This window comes from Nestor notabilis, unplaced genomic scaffold (genome assembly GCF_000696875.1).
Source record: "Nestor notabilis isolate BGI_N333 unplaced genomic scaffold, ASM69687v1 scaffold3265, whole genome shotgun sequence".
Taxonomy (NCBI): Eukaryota; Metazoa; Chordata; class Aves; order Psittaciformes; family Psittacidae; genus Nestor; species Nestor notabilis.
This window is the reverse complement of record NW_009927689.1, coordinates 36,176-52,156: the sequence shown is the minus strand read 5'-3', so window position 1 is coordinate 52,156 and position 15,981 is coordinate 36,176. Positions and strand designations below refer to the sequence as shown.

The window sequence follows — 15,981 nt, the reverse complement described above, 5'->3', positions numbered from 1 at the left end:
CTACGTACAGTTACTAATCTGGGATCATTAAAACTTCAAAACTGGAACTTTGGTTCTCTGTATGCAAAGACAGAAATCTCACTTTATTGTCATCCTGCTAAGAAGTTGAATGCAGTGGTCTAATTTGTGCTGGTTTTGCAGGTCATTTGGTGGGGCAAATAGGACATGTCTGTAAAGATTATGTCAGTGTCTATATTTTGGTAATTTTGTCTGAGGGCGCAGTTGAAGAAATTTGGGAAACAGCAGTGATGTTGTTAGTATCTTCATTCTCGCTTTCTGTTTTTCCTTTCTGGAAAAGTGCAATGCTTCAGAAACTAGTTAATTTGATGTTTGTCCATAGTCAGAAAAAGAGTTTTGTACAGGTGACGTTTCTTGTTGTATTTTTGAGGTACAGAGGCAAGCAAAGAAAGCTTTAGCAATATCAGGAATAGGAAAAGTCAAAAACTTTGTCTCTTGCTTACCTTCAGCTGCATACTTCAAAATGAGTTGATAGTAAGAAAAACTTTCCTGCAGCAAATAGGCAGGAAAAAGCAATTTCATTCAAAACTGGATAGCTTCATAATATTTAAGTGCAATAATAAACTACATTACAGGATTTTATGTTAATCTTGTGCTTGAACCATTTTAGGTAAAACGTTTACCTCTGTCTGGAGGGCTCTTTTAATACAGTGAAGGAATTTGTTAGTATGAATTTTTATCTTAAATTGATGTTTACATTTTCTTATCTACTCTCTTTATGAAGTAGTCTGTCATGTATTACAACTTAACTTTGAATTTAACACTGCTCCTGTGGTAATTTAAACGTTAAAATAATGTGCACTTGTTAGAACATTTGAAGGCTATTCCTTTTAAAGTTATTCTGTGAATGGTGGTTTCAAACTTGGTAATAAAATTTTACTTATAAAACCGACTATGCAAAAAAAGGTCAATTTACTTATTTAAAGGATTGACTTGTTAATTTTCTTTTTATATATTGTAGGATATGTTTTGGAGTTGCAGACAAAGTATATTTGCTGAAATGAAGAAGAAATTTTCACAGGTAGACAGATGAAATGAACTTTATAAAATAACCAAGATACATAGTAACAGCATGATGGTGTAGCTTTTGTTTATTTCTTAGCATGAGCTTGTTTTTGAATACAAAGCTTGTGTATGTATTAAATGCAATCTTAACAGTAAAAGCTTCAAATTGAGTATGTGTTTATACGCTTTTACGCTGGTATGTGGGCTTTTAATTAAACAAAATAATTGTGTAGCTGACAATGTTAATCATTACATAATCTGTTATATTAAGTTTTGTGTTGACTTTGTGGACTCAGTTTAACAGGCTGTCAAAACAGTTTAGAGGTCTATCACTGACCAGTATTGCCTTTTAGGCTGTTCTTATATTAAAGTAGCCCCAAAGAAGACGTTTGCATTGTTGTCTGATAGTTCAGGTGGTATATGTGAATGCTTGCCATGAATAGAGTTGGACTGAGGTTATTTTTGCTTCATCTATTTACTATGGACATCTTGAAGCAGTGGCAGCACGAGTGATGGCTTAATACCCTTTGCTTTACTAACCTTGAGTTAAACCAGTTCAGTCTGTCAGAATTACATCTGTGAACAAGGAAGAGAGGATTTGTCTGACACAGAACATCCAGCAACCCAACCAGCAAATCTTCTGTAATCTTCTATAATTTGTTTGCTTAATGTTACTTCCCTCCATCAGATATTGTGTCTAATTATTTCTGTAGCAACTCCAGTGTAAGTCATGACTGATTCACTATTCACTAAAGGTAATTGAGAAAGTGTGAGTAGGAGGAGTTAAACTTATAGGTACCTTCTGCAGAGAGGAGGTGTGGGGGGGAGTTAAGGTGCTGGTTATGTAAAGGCAATAGGACAGCAAGGAATTGAGTCTCTGATTGAGAACTTCTATTCCTGACATGCTTATATACAGTAGCAGGTCAAGTTGTAGGATCAGTACAAAATTACTGTGAGAATAATTAAATCTGAGTTAACTTACATATTTTCCTAGATGAAACTATGTGAATAGTAGCAAATGCCTCTTGATCTCTCTGCACTGTGGGAGGGTGGGCTTCCACCAAAGCAAACCTCTACTGTTACTGGGGAATCTGGGTTGTAAGTGTAGGTTGATTGTATGATGGGGTTTAGATGCTTCTCATTTTCTCCAGAAAAATCAAGAAATTAGACCACTGAATGAGCTTCATCTTCTCTTTTGTAACCACACAATGAAAGAAAAAAGTTGTGTGCTTGTTGTTTAGCCAAAAAAACCCAGTAAAATCGAAGAATGAAGCTGAGCTGGGAAATTTAAAGTAAAGAACCCAGGAAAAGTAATCACTGGTAAAATTTAAGTTTAGTCCACTCTCTGTCGGGCGCTGTGGATGAAAGTGAGGAAATAGTATGTCAAATTGACTTCTGAATTGTAGTTTTTTTTTCTTAATGTGTGGTTAATGTTTCAGTAATAGTTTTGTCTGTCTTCTTGGAAAGTTGTTCATAAACCTAAAATTCTCCAGTAAAGATTAAATGTATGAAGTGTTGCAGATTTGCTGGAAATGGTGCCTTGAATCTTTCTGAGCATGCAGCTACTGAAGATTTCCACACAGGACATTACAGTTTATAAACTAGGAGAAATTGGACTTTGAAGTCTTAAGAAGAATAACAGCCTAAAGCAAACTAACATAATATAGCTTGGGAGGGGGGTTATTTTTCCTTCTCTGACAACTTTTTTTCTGATGATGATAGGATTAGGAGCTGCAGTTGCCTAGCTTTGTATTTTATAGTTGTATGAAGACTGTCAGCTGCTCTTGAAATCTTCTAAAATGAAGAGATGCAGCACTGGCTAGAATGTTTTCATACCTTTTTAAAAGGTTTGGTAGTGTGAAAGCTCTAAAAGGACTATACCACTTCTGTGGTGGTCATCTGTGTTGCGAGTTTGGTTGTGTAGAAATCAATGGATGCTGACGTTGTTTAGATCTTCTCTGTAGTTCTTTATTCTCCAGAAGATGCTTATGACATGGCTTACCGTTTTAGTGTGAACACAGTTCTTGCTATTCTTAATGTTTTAATCCACTGAAAATCATGATAGCGTTGCATGTATCTTTTTGCCTTTTTAGGTGATGTGCCCTTTAGCTGTGGACTGAGATTTGGGTGCTCTGACGCGTATTACTAATGAGTTGTGTGTTACGAGTTGAAAAGGCCTAGTCCTTAGGGACTAATTTTTCCTTTTACTGACCTGATGCTTTCATGTGTGACCTGTGTTTAAATATTAGTTATTCCTTATTGTTCTACAGCTTTGGATAATTGAGAGAATTAATTGTTTGTGCTTACATTTTTGACTTCCTGGGTTTCCAGTGTTGGAAGATGTTGGGAAAATGTCATTTTCTTGGGTTACCTGAGTCCATAAAATTTTAGTACTAATCCATTGCGACCTTCATTCAAGGTTGTTGCTTTTTTTTTTTTTTTTATTATTTCAGGTATATTGAAGTTGCTGTTTAAAATCTGTTTTTTGTCTAGCAGCCATTTGGCAACATTAATTTTCTTTCTTTGTTCAGGCAGAAGAATTTCTCCTGTGACTCATGCAGCAGTGGATTTAGTAGAAGAAAGTTGGTGGCTTGGTTACTATTTGTTTAATGGTCAACTTCCAAGATTATTTGGAAGCTTGCAGATCTGGTTTGCTTTCCTAAAAATCACAAAAGGTGTACTTCTACCTCAGCAGGATTTATGATCATGTCAAAGCAAAATATGAGCTTGAAGTGACGATTTGAAAGTCTCTTCCTCTTGTGAAGCAGTTTTCTGTCTGCTTACTGGCTGAAATTCTGTGCAGAACTTGAGTAGTTTATCTCTCTACACAGTGATCCACCCATACAAATCCCTTCTTTAAAAACAGAGCTTGTTTTCACATGTGTTTTCCAAAACTGGAAGGTTCTAATTTTCTTATGCTTGCTTTGAAAAATGAAACTCCAGTTTTAGGATCTTTAGGTTGTAGAAGTGTACTATATTTTATAGGTGAAGTCTCATTTAGATTTTTTAACTAAACTCCAAAATGTTGTTAATTTTATTCACGAATCGTTGCCTGCTGTCATTTCAGGTGGAAAGTGCAGCTGAGGAACCCAGGGTACTGTGTATAATACAAGATACCACAAATTCCAAGACAGTGAATGAGCGTGTTACCTTGAACTTGCCAGCTTCCACACCACTTAAAAGGCTGTTTGAAGATGTGGCTTTAAAAGTGGGCTACGTGAATGGAACTTTTGATTTAATGTGGGGGAACGGAGATAGTGTAAATGATACGGTATGGCACAAGTGCTTTTTATTCTCTCTTGAAAGTGAACCTTTAAATCTTCATATAGTAGAAAAGTGCTACCTGTATTGCACCTGTAGTGCTCATTTAATTCCTGTAAAAATCTGTTCCCATTCAAGTCCCATAGAAATTTGTAGTAGGTGCATCAGAGCAGATGGACACCAGTATTTTGATTTGGGTGAATTTTATTGTGTTCTATCTACATTCTAGTCTCAAAGTGTGCTCTTAATTGATATACGTGTTTAATCACTAAACAAGAGAAACTTATATGGTAATTCAGATGTAATGCTAGTTTTCATTACCAGTATGTATTTTTAATAATACCTGTGATAATTCATCTCCTTTGTTTCCTGTGGTCTTGTTTGAGGAATATTTCATTGTGTAGTGACTTTCAATGTTTTATACCATTTGAGTTTATTATATATGAAAAAATGATTAATATCACACCTGTGCTTTATTGTAAGTCAGTATTGGTTTTAGTTAATATGATTTCTGTAGATACACCTAGGAAACTTTGTAAGATTCCTTAAGAAATAGATGTTTATTTTGGGTCATGTTTGTGCTTGCTGAAAGTATATTTTCATTGTTATTTAAAAAAAAAAAAAAGTGTATGCAAGCTATACAGGACATTAGATGGTATGGAAGTTCTGCAGGAAACTTGTAGACCACTGTCTTAACTCCTGACGATTACACTGTACAGTAAAACTGAATTTACACCATTTGTTAAACTGTTCCCAGATTCTTTCAGTATTAATGATGGGTATGTTTATAACAGATAGTTATTTTCATTTCATCTTGGTGTGTCAGAAGCTATTTCAAGCAATGTACTTGGACAGAATCTGTAAATGAGTTTTAAATCTCTTAAAAAGAAGTTTGGTTTGTTTGCTCTTTTATTTTGGGTTTTGGTTTGTTTTGTTTTTTTTCAGCAGACTCCACTAGATCAGAACAGTGAAAAAACTATTCTTGATGCTGGTTTTGAGCCAGGGAAGAAGAACTTCCTGCATTTGACAGACAAAGATGGTGAGCAGCCTCATATAATGCCGGTAAGTAAAATTGTTAAATAACTGTACTGTTGGGAGGGGGGCAGGGAGAGATGTATGTTCTGTGAATTGCTCTAGTGAGCTCAGAAAAGTAAATAAAATTGGGCTGTGTATTTCCTACAATAAGCTTCTTCAGGAACCTTCTCAACAGACTTTTAGACTATTATTCTATACTTCTAGGTTTCTCTCAAGTAGGCCCAGTTCCATTAGTAATGATTTCCTGTCACTTTTTATTCATGCTTGTCAAATATTTATGTAACGCTTGCTGTGAGTAATGTTCTAGGGTTATATAATTAATTAATCTTTGACATGTTTAGAGATAAGTCTTAACAATACAGGTTTAATCATATACCTAATCCTTTTCCTCTGGGTGTTTAAAAGCAATATTAGGTCACTGTGACAGAATTCTCAGAAATGGCAGTCCTCTATCAACAGTTACCCTCTTGCAAAATCACCTTTAAGGGGAAAAAAAAATTATCCAAGAAGAGTTGTCAGTGTTGCTACCAGCAATTGTCTGACATTAAAAGAAAATCTGAAATTTCCTATTTCTTAAATACATGATGCAGTGAAAGACAAACACAGCTGGAGATTAGTTAAGGATTGGATAGACTAGTGATATATTAAGATTTGTTATTTACCTCTCATGTCAGCATAATGCAGCTTATTTAGCCTTTGTTGTGGATTTAATTAACTAAAAGGGGAAAAAAACCCCTCATTTAAGTAATTGTGCAAAAAATCAGAATTTGAGCGTGATTCTGGAAGAATATTGTAACTTTTAAATCTGAAAAAAAATCTCATTCTGTATTTCAGTGCAGGAAGCTTGAGATATAGGAGATACTAAATTGCAAACTTGCTTCATTTATGCATTATAGTACTGTATTTGATTATATAGTATTATAAAGGGCATTTTCTTCCACTGATGCAAAGAACAATTTCTCAGGGTTTGAGAATTTGAAGGGCAGAATGAAAGCTACACAAGCAACTGTATATTTGCAAGTCTGTAAAATTCGTGTGATATGCTTAGCAAAATTGATTTCTTAGCCATGGGAGAAAGTAAAATCTGTAGCTGCTTCAGTAAAAATTTGTTGTCTAATTTTTGCATGGAATCGGTGTATTTATGTTTTCAGGAGGAGTCGGGTACAACAGATGACAGTGCACAAGACAGATTTATAGGCCCTCTTCCAAGAGAGGGCTCTGTTGGCTGTACCAATGACTATGTCAGTCAAAGCTATTCTTATTCTTCAGTCCTGAGCAAATCGGAGACAGGTATAGTGTTTTCTTCTAAAGGCAATACTGATTTGTTATTATTTTAGCATGTTTTCAAAAAGCAGTACCAAGATTTTTGAAATAAATCGCAAATTATTTTTAAAAAATCCACATCAGCACTATGTTTTCAATCATGTTATTTACGATATTCTCATGTCAGTTTGGGAATGGAAGAGCTCTATCCCATCCTTTTCTTACTTGGGACCATGCAGTTCAAACTCTCTGTCAGGGGCCCTCCGTTTCCATATTAATCTGCTGCTGTAGCCTAGTTGAGTAGTCAGGGTTGTATTATCAGACGTATTCACCTCAAGCTGTGTGTTCACTGACAGCTTAATGAGTACTTGTTACTCTTGTAGACAGGCCGTTGCCAAATCTCTGCACTTTGTGTGTTAGCTGAAGTCTTCATGCTGTAGTCCCCAGTTGCAGTTTCTCTGCCTGAATCATGATTCCCCAAGAGGTTCATCCTCCACTGCCACTCGAGCAAGTGGAGACTCCCTCTGGAAGGGAAGCGCAGCTCTGCCTTGTGGGCATGTGCCAGGGCAGGTCCCAGGAGGCTGGCTGGGTGCTTTCGTTGTGCAGTGGAGGGCAGGAGGAGACAGCAACTTACAGCTCAGGAATGAGGCTGATGAAATGAAACTCCTGATACTATTTTTGTTGAATAGACACAAAGACAACGTTCATATTGCACCAATTCATGCATGTTGAAGAATTTTTTGAGATAAGACAGTTTAGCTGCCACTTAGCTTTTTTTCTTTCAATACTGTGAAAAGATGATCTGTATAGAGTAGGGTAATAAATAAAATACACTCAGTCTCTTCACAAAAAATGTTTGTGTTTTTACATGGAGTAGTTAGGTGCCTTTTCATTACTAGTATAGAACTTATTTTGTTGTTGCAGTCTTTTTAATACTTTCTAAGAGCTTCACAGTATAAATAGGCGTATTTAATTTCTTGCACTATGCTTCTTATCAACTGTTGTTAATATTGCATATTTTGGAGAAAAACTTTAAATTACAGTAAGATGAATGTAAGTAAACTTCCTTTTCAGCTACTTAAAATGACACTGATCTTTACTAGCTGTTTTAATTTGTTATTATGGGAGAAGGTTTTGGGAGATACACGTATGAGGGCCCTTTGGAGATCTTTTTAATTATTATTTATTTATTTACTGTTCTAAGATGATAGTACAATGCAGATACAAATTATAATTACATTATAACTAGGATATTTCTAGTTGCCACCAGGCAATAAGTAAGCTAGTACACAGTTGTTTCTTAACAAATTCTAGTTTCTTCTGTAAAATATTTAAATCTACTATTAAAATAGTTACCTACATCTCTGTTGGGTGCAGTATTCAACATTAAGTGTTGGTTATTATTGTGAAACATAATTCATCATCACTAAAATAACGTCCTGTCATTCAAGGAAATTACCGTGTAAACTGTTACTCTGTATTGCTCTCAGAAATGAGCAATTGTAATTTGCCCTCCATTTTCATAGCATAAATAACAACAAATAACAGATGGATGCAGTTCTTAAATAAAAATTCTCACAAAATTGTTATCTTGTCAAATGTTTTAACTCTTAAAGTGACTTCCTATCTTTCTGTGTTATTTCCATCTCATTCTTCTTGTGTTTCTAGGCTATGTGGGGCTAGTAAATCAAGCAATGACTTGCTACTTGAACAGCCTTCTGCAAACACTTTTCATGACTCCTGAATTTAGGAATGCATTATATAAGTGAGTATGTGGAATAAAAACCTGTTCTTAAGTTTATGCTGGTGTATGTTGGTAGGAGATACTTCTGAATTTCTCCTGTCAAAATTTCTTTGGATCCTTGAAGGCAAACTGGGTAAATTTCTAAATTATATCTGCTAAAAGTTTCAGATTTTTAGTAAAATACTAAGATAACATTGCTGATTGTGGCATAGACAAGCTTTTTAAAGAATTTATCCCATCTTAAAGTGTTGAAGTAAAGTTTGATTCAAAGTGCAGTTCATGTCTGTATTTGTGCAGTGAATAGCTTAAAATTATTTTTGTTTGTTTGTGTTAGGTTAGGACACTTAAAGACTAGCATTGTCATTTACTGTACAGATGGAAAGCAATTTCATTTGACTTTTCCCAAGAAACAGAGCTGCAGTTAACCTTTGTAATCTGGCCAAACTCTTGAAATGTAATAAATGCTGATTTAAATGCCTTTTTGAGTAATGTTTTCAAAGCATTTTTGATTATCAAATATCTTGTGTTGTGAATAGATGGGAATTTGAAGAATCTGAAGAGGATCCTGTGACGAGTATCCCCTACCAGCTTCAAAGACTGTTTGTTTTACTGCAGACCAGCAAAAAAAGAGCAATTGAAACAACAGATGTTACACGGAGCTTTGGATGGGATAGTAGTGAAGGTAATACGCAGCTATTAAGCTTCTGAGATTTGCTTCAGCAGCTGCCTGTTAGGGGCTTGAACTACATACTGTTGATGGGGAAAAATAGCAGAATAATTAACAATAATTATTGGAATCCACTTTTCCAATGAAAACAAAATAGCCTAAGTAGATACTTTTTTGTGGTGTGTGTTGGATTTTTAAAGAAATTCTATCTATGAGTTTTAGGCTGTTAAAGTAAAAAGCGTTATATTTTTGTAATTAAGCTAACATTACAGTTGGTTTTGGGGTTTTTTTCTTAAAGAAGTAGCTCTCTTAGGAACTTGCATCTTTTTGAATCATGAATATCAAATCCGCGTTTCACTTAAATTGAAAATAATGTGGATAATTCCATAAAATCAACCACTTCTTGTCTTTTTTGACACTTGTATAGTGTAATTTTGCCCTGTAACCAGCTGATCTTTCTGTGGAGTAATCATGATGATAAGGAGTTGAAAATTGAGTTTGAGAGAATCAACACAAAGTGGGAAATGAGCCAGAACCAGTTTATTTCGTAACAGTGCCTATTAGCATTTCTGTATTTTTTTGCATATTCTTGCATATGTACTCAGTTCTTGTTCATGCATAAACTTGTGAGCATGCTGGCCGCTCATTTTTCTAACTTAACAGGCAGCTGCTTGTGGAATTGAATGCTGGTCCAACAGTGAATAATGTAGTAAATAATAGGAACAGACTTAAACAAATTGGTAACTTTTTAGGAAGTACTCTCAGACTTTAGTTAGTATTGGGGCTATTAACATCTTTTGTTTTAATTAAGATTAATTTCATTTACTGACAGCTTGGCAGCAACATGATGTACAGGAGCTTTGTAGAGTCATGTTCGATGCTTTGGAGCAGAAATGGAAGCAAACAGAACAGGTAAGTGTATGAAAACTTTCTTCAATTCCTTCAGTGGTGTGGTATTGATTTGGGTTTTTTTGGGGTGTCCTGGGTTCAGCTGTAAGTTATTTTTCTCCTTAGTAGCTAGTGCAGTGCCGTGTTTTTAAAGGATGATTTTGAAAAACGTTAACTGAATTTTAAATACCAGGTTATTGAGAGTCTGCAGTAGTTGCCAGTTTTTTTGTTTGACACAGTGTTTAAGCTACTATAATGTACAACTTTCAAGAGTGTGTTGTTTATGTTTTCTTTCCCAACTAAAAGTGGAATATTCAGAACTCTGGATACTTGGTCTTTATTTGAAGCACAGAAAATGGTTGTGTAACTCCTGTAATAACTTCCTTATTGTCAGCATTTATTAGGCTATGTTGTGGGTTCTTGAAGCTCAAGCCCACTCTCTTGATATAGGAGAAAAGAATATATTCACATCTGCTATGTTCTGATAATGGACAACTTGTAGGCCAATTTTCAGTTTTGTAGATTGGCAAATACTTCCTCCATCTTTCTGCAGCTATCTCTGGAGGCACAGGGAAGGACTGCAGAATCAGTCTGTTAACAATGTCTTCAAGATCAGACTTGGTTTTAAAACACAAACTTCAGTAGTCACTTTTAAGACATGACTGTCAAGTACACTGCAAAGCTTTATATAATGTGGTTTGAGAAGCTCAGTTTTTGTACTGTGATGGGGCAGGGTAAAATGAGATCAGGAGGTAGATGCTGGGGAATGGTATTCTAAATGTGTAGCTATGCAATTAAGACTTAGTTTAAAAAAGCTGTTGTCTTGTAAAACTGAAGAAGGATGTTCTGTCTCATATGTTTAAAGTTCTGTGGGTATCTGTTTGTTTCAGGCTGATCTTATAAATCAACTGTATCAAGGCAAGCTGAAGGACTATGTAAGATGTCTAGAATGTGGCTATGAAGGCTGGAGAATCGACACTTACCTGGATATTCCTTTGGTCATCCGGCCCTATGGCTCCAACCAGGCATTTGCTAGCGTGGTGTGTACTATTATGCTGACTAATAGTGCATCCATACACACATAGAATACATAATGCGACAGTGGTATAATTTGTTACATGGTAAGTATCATCCTAGATACTCCATCTTGGGGTGTTCGTCTTTGTGCAGTGAACCAGCTAGCAAGTTCTAGAAGATTTATTTTTTTGGCTTTTTGGTTTATTATTTTGGTTTGGTTTTTTGTTTTTTGGGTTTTTTTTGTTTTTTTGTTTTTTTTCTTTTGCCCTTCAATGAGTCCTACTGGTGCATGTATAAGGGGAGGGGAAATGCAACTTTATTGCCTGAAGGCCACAGTAATCAATTATTTTCTTACTGATAAAATCTTCAGCATTTACTTGAGATATTTTTATGATATCACGAAGTTTTATTTGGGTTGTTCTCTTTATTGGCACATCTGCTAAATTATCATAGCACTGTTGAAAATCTTAGTTGAGAGAACAGAACGTTGATTTAAAATATTTAGTTGCCATGTTGTTGCTGTGCTTTTTAAAGTTCACTTCTCAAATACCATATGCTTTTGATAAGCGATTTAATGGTAACAAATACTGTCATATACTAGTGTTCTCTGTCACTTGTGCTCCAGCATTACTGATGTTGGCAAGCATATATATTGATTAGTAGATCTGTGGAAGTTATTTTCGTTTATCTTTTCCACCCCCTGAAAAGAAGTGATTACAAATTCTGAAATCCACTGTTGTGGCTTAAAATACCTGTACTATGGATGAAGTTGTGAGAGAGAATAAGAACAAACCAAACAACTTCCTCAGTAAAGGTTGTTTCGACAACAAGTGTTTAATTGGCTTAGCAGGTTTATTATATATATTTCCTTTTGTATTTAATATTCTGGCAATAGTTTTTAAGTGCTTATAGTCAGTAATTCTTAACGGTAGTTCTGTTAAGAATTGTTAGAATTAGGTTAAACTGCAGTGTAGGTTCAAAGTACTTTGCTATTTAAAGTTTTAAAGTACAGTCTTGAAAAGTAGTAAGAATGAGATGACATGGATCTCACAGAAGGGATTCCAGTTGAAGTCCTTTGTCTTTTAAAGATTGTATTAAAATTTTTAAAGCTATCCAGCTAATTGAAGCTGTATTGATACAGATTGATATTTGATGTGTATGGCTTCTCATTTTACCTTTTAATTTCTAGAAATACTTCCTAAATCAAATTATTTTTGGTAGTTTTTATTCAATAATGAGATTTTTACAATCTCTTAAAGTAATAAAAATTATTCAGTGTGCATAGCTGTATTCTGCATTTAACAATGCTTTGTATGTGTGTCTCAAACTGAGAATTTTTTTTCTTAAGTAGAGATGAGCATAGTGGAATGCTAAAAAAAAAAAACCCAACCAAACAAAAAAACCCAGCAAACTTTGTATATTTGTAAAAACACAGAAAGCTTGAACAACTGAGAACTTAAACATCAGATTACTATTAGTACTATTTGGTATTTCTCCTGTAAATCAGCGTTTACTGGGTTTACCACATTGAGAAAGAGTTTTAAGATTTTTGTACAGTTACATGGTTGCCATTTGTATCGATGCTTCAATTTTTGAGCTTTTTTAATTCATATTCTGATTATATTCAGTTGATTCTCCTCCCTGCATTTGTACTATCTATAGCAGATGTAACTTTTAGTTTTGTAGTCTTCAACAGTGGGGAGATATGGAGGATACTTGCTTTTGGAGAAGGGAAAAATCGCCTGTTTCTAAATGGAATTCTCTGAAGGTAGTATCCTCCATTGATCCATAGATGATGGTGATTTAGTAGGTGTAGGTAAAAGGGTATGAGATATCAAAAACTTCACACATGCGCTAATAGGGCTTATAGAAGGGAATGTAAAACTTTTTAGACCTTGCTAGTCAGCTCCTGAGGGAACTTGCAGCAGGCGATACAACCCAAGATAGGGGATCTAAGGAGGATACTACCTTCAAAGAACTCTAGTTAGAGGTAAGTGATTTTCCATTACTTTCTAATAAGAGAGAATGGATGTATGAGTTTTAAATAAGGTTAATTTGTAGATTGCCATATCAAGTTTATTATCCCACTGTTCGACATTGTGTACTATCAAAAAAATGTAGATACCTGATCTGTTGTATTTATCTATAAATATGTGTATTACTTCAAAATACATGGGGACATTGAGGAACCGGGAAGGATAATGTTATGCTTTCTTTATTTCCTAATATGAATTAATTCTGAAATTCTTCACTATGTTCTTAAGGTTTGTATTTTGAAATTTTTTTTGTCCATACCCCAAGTTCCTGTAGTAAGACTGCATAGCTACGAACTCATTAGGCAGCTCTGGGCCACTGGGATCTTGTTACTATGTATCTCAAGTTAGTTTAAGTACTTTTTGAGAAACTATCTTCATTGTCCAGGGACATGGTTTAAAAGAAAACACCTGAATTAGTCTTTTCCTGAGGTCAATAGTATATACATAAAAATATGTAGGTTATTTCAGGGAGGTAAACAGGAGCAGCAATTGATCTCTGTAGGTACTAGTATCTTTGTACAGACGCTTGAATTTAACAGCATTAGACATAAGCTAAAATTATTTTTTTTTTTTGACTGCAAAACATAAAAGAATTCTCAAGGTGAAGAACAGCTGAGAGGAGTGGGCTGCAGTGGGGAACTCGCTGGCACGCTGAAACCACGTTACTAGAAATCAGTGGAAATGGCTTTCTAATAGCAGAAGACTAGTAGTAATGCAAGTACTCGGGACATGTAGCAAGTACAGTTCTGTTTTGTTAAGTGTTGTTAGTTTCCACCATCTTTTGTATGTTAGCTGTTCTTTCTAGTGCATAACTATGCATACAAGCAGACCTTTTTTGGGCAGAAATTAATTTGGACTTCTGTGTGAACTTACTTCGTGGTGTCATTGCTGAACTAAAACTGTTGAAGGCAGAATATGGATGATGTGATACTTTTTCTCAGCTAGATTGGTAACAAGTTCTTGTATTTTTAGTTGAGTATATTGTTTGAACATGGGAAAACTAGCAGACTTCTGAAAATCTGATGTGGCAGTTAGTTTCTTGTTTTTTCACGAACAGGTTTGTCTAATTATTATTTATTGTCTAAGTTTTCATGAAAGTTTTACTGTTCTTGTTCACAGCTTTTACCAATTTGTACATTTACAAATGCTTGCAGTAAGATACCTGTGAAACTACTGACTACATCATAATGCAGTTTTGTGGAGAAGGGTATCTCTGAAGAGCCTGTCTTTAGCTGGGCAATTATTAGTTTGAACTCTTTGTTTCATTAGCATTTCATTAGCCTTTGTTTCAGTTAGCATTTCAGAATGCTAAGTGTCATAAATCTCCTAATCAGGATATTAAAAACTGCATGTACTCAAACTTGGGTGGGCAAGGCCCTGAGCAATTTGCTGTAAGTTGGACCTGCTTTAAGTAGGGAGTTAGGATCAGATGATTTCAAGAAGTCTCTTTCAGCCTATCTTGTTCTTTTGATTCTATGAACTGGAAAAAAAAAATCTAAATAGCCTTTGTCATTTATGGTGTATATTAAAGTCTCTGTGTGTTGGGAATGTTGAAAACGCTTAGTAGCTTTAAGGCTACATGATAGATAAGTTCAAAGGTAACAGTTACTATAAAATAGAGTTGTCATGTGATAGGTTGTGCAGCGTAGAACCTTTGTCACTGGTTTTGCTGAGTAAACTGTCAGAGTAGGAAATGGTGAACTGCATTAGATTAGGAATTGTATTAAGAAACATCCTAATCAGCAGAACTAACTCTGGTGTAAAGATTATGTAGGAGAAAAGAGGAGGAGACACAAATGAGTAAACCTTAGGAACAGTAATGTTCCCTATAAAAGGATTGAAAAATACATGGCTATTCACAGAGCTCAAAAATAATGGAGTTCTCAAGAGTTTTAATCAGGTTTTTCAAAGCACAGCTTGCTGTGTGTGGTAAGCAGTGAATCACAGAACTATTGTAATAATACTTCGTTCAGGTTTGGGGGCGCTGAAGGATTATGACTTTTTTCCCATATGTAAAAGTGTATAGTATGTTTCCTTGTTAAATTGCACATCACATGAGTCTGTTACGTAGTCATTTACATCCCATTATTTGTATATTCTTATACATTCGTATTCGTGTTGATGCAGGGCTCGCAACTTTTCTTACATTTTAGCATGAGATTCCTCACATTTCAGTGCATAATCTTAATAAATATCAGCTATTTGTTGCCCTTGAGTCAAAAGCAACTTGGCACCTGTAGCATTTAGGAAGTGAATAATACCCAGACAGCAGTTCAGTTCAGACTCCAAAATGTTTTCATGTGTCTGGAGAGTGTATCTCTGCCTGAGAGGTGTCATTTCAGGGCTGTTCAAAGGCTTTTCTGGCTGGATCAAAATATATTAAAATGAGATGACTGCCCTCAATGTACAGTTGTTCTGTTGAATTTGTCACATTTTTAGTTTGTGAGTAGTTGTTACCTAGAATACTGTCCCTTTTAGCGAAGTCCTTTCTCCTGGAACAGCAGCAGAGCTTTTGTAAAACTTTCACTTTATCGTTGTTCTTGCTGCTTCCCTGAGTTTTCAGAAAGAAAGGAGGGAAAAGGGAAGAATTGGAGGCTTTTTGAAGAACTTCGCATATCCTTGATTTCCTCCCAAACTGTGACTTACCAAACAACATGATTTAGATAGTAATCTTAAGTCTGTGCCAGCCATGTTACAGTTGGTGAGTTTACTCTGCCCCGTTAAAGCCCCTTCTCACTTACCTAGACTTCAAGGAACAGTCCTTTGTAGCTGTCCTTTTTAAGAGCTACAGTCCTTTGTAAGAGAGAATGATTTTAAAAACATCATTTCTGTTGTTTTTCATTAAACTGAATGTTTAAATGTGCAAATTGTATCTGTTTTCACCTCCGTAAGTGAACAGAGAACTTCTGGTTTCCACCTGTGGTTCAGAAATCCAGAGCTTAATGGCTTGCAAGCTGACTGGATTAAAGGTTATAACATTTAAAATCTCTGTGTAAAGTTCTTCACTGAACCCATCTCAATATTCTCAGCAAATTTTGTTTGAGCAA

The 15,981-nt window shown here is 35.2% G+C and overlaps 1 protein-coding gene across 1 annotated transcript in view; it reads left to right on the top strand.

The window, feature by feature from the left end:
* Positions 1-982: 982 nt before the first annotated feature.
* USP47 (ubiquitin specific peptidase 47) overlaps positions 983-15,981 on the top strand; it is a 39,876-nt gene continuing 24,877 nt past the window's right edge. Inside the window, exons 1-8 of the mRNA XM_010014147.1 lie at positions 983-1,039; positions 4,091-4,294; positions 5,233-5,346; positions 6,471-6,609; positions 8,251-8,347; positions 8,863-9,008; positions 9,826-9,905; positions 10,772-10,921. Coding sequence (XP_010012449.1) covers positions 983-1,039; positions 4,091-4,294; positions 5,233-5,346; positions 6,471-6,609; positions 8,251-8,347; positions 8,863-9,008; positions 9,826-9,905; positions 10,772-10,921 — 987 coding nt within the window. The remainder of the gene's footprint in view (positions 1,040-4,090; positions 4,295-5,232; positions 5,347-6,470; positions 6,610-8,250; positions 8,348-8,862; positions 9,009-9,825; positions 9,906-10,771; positions 10,922-15,981) is intronic.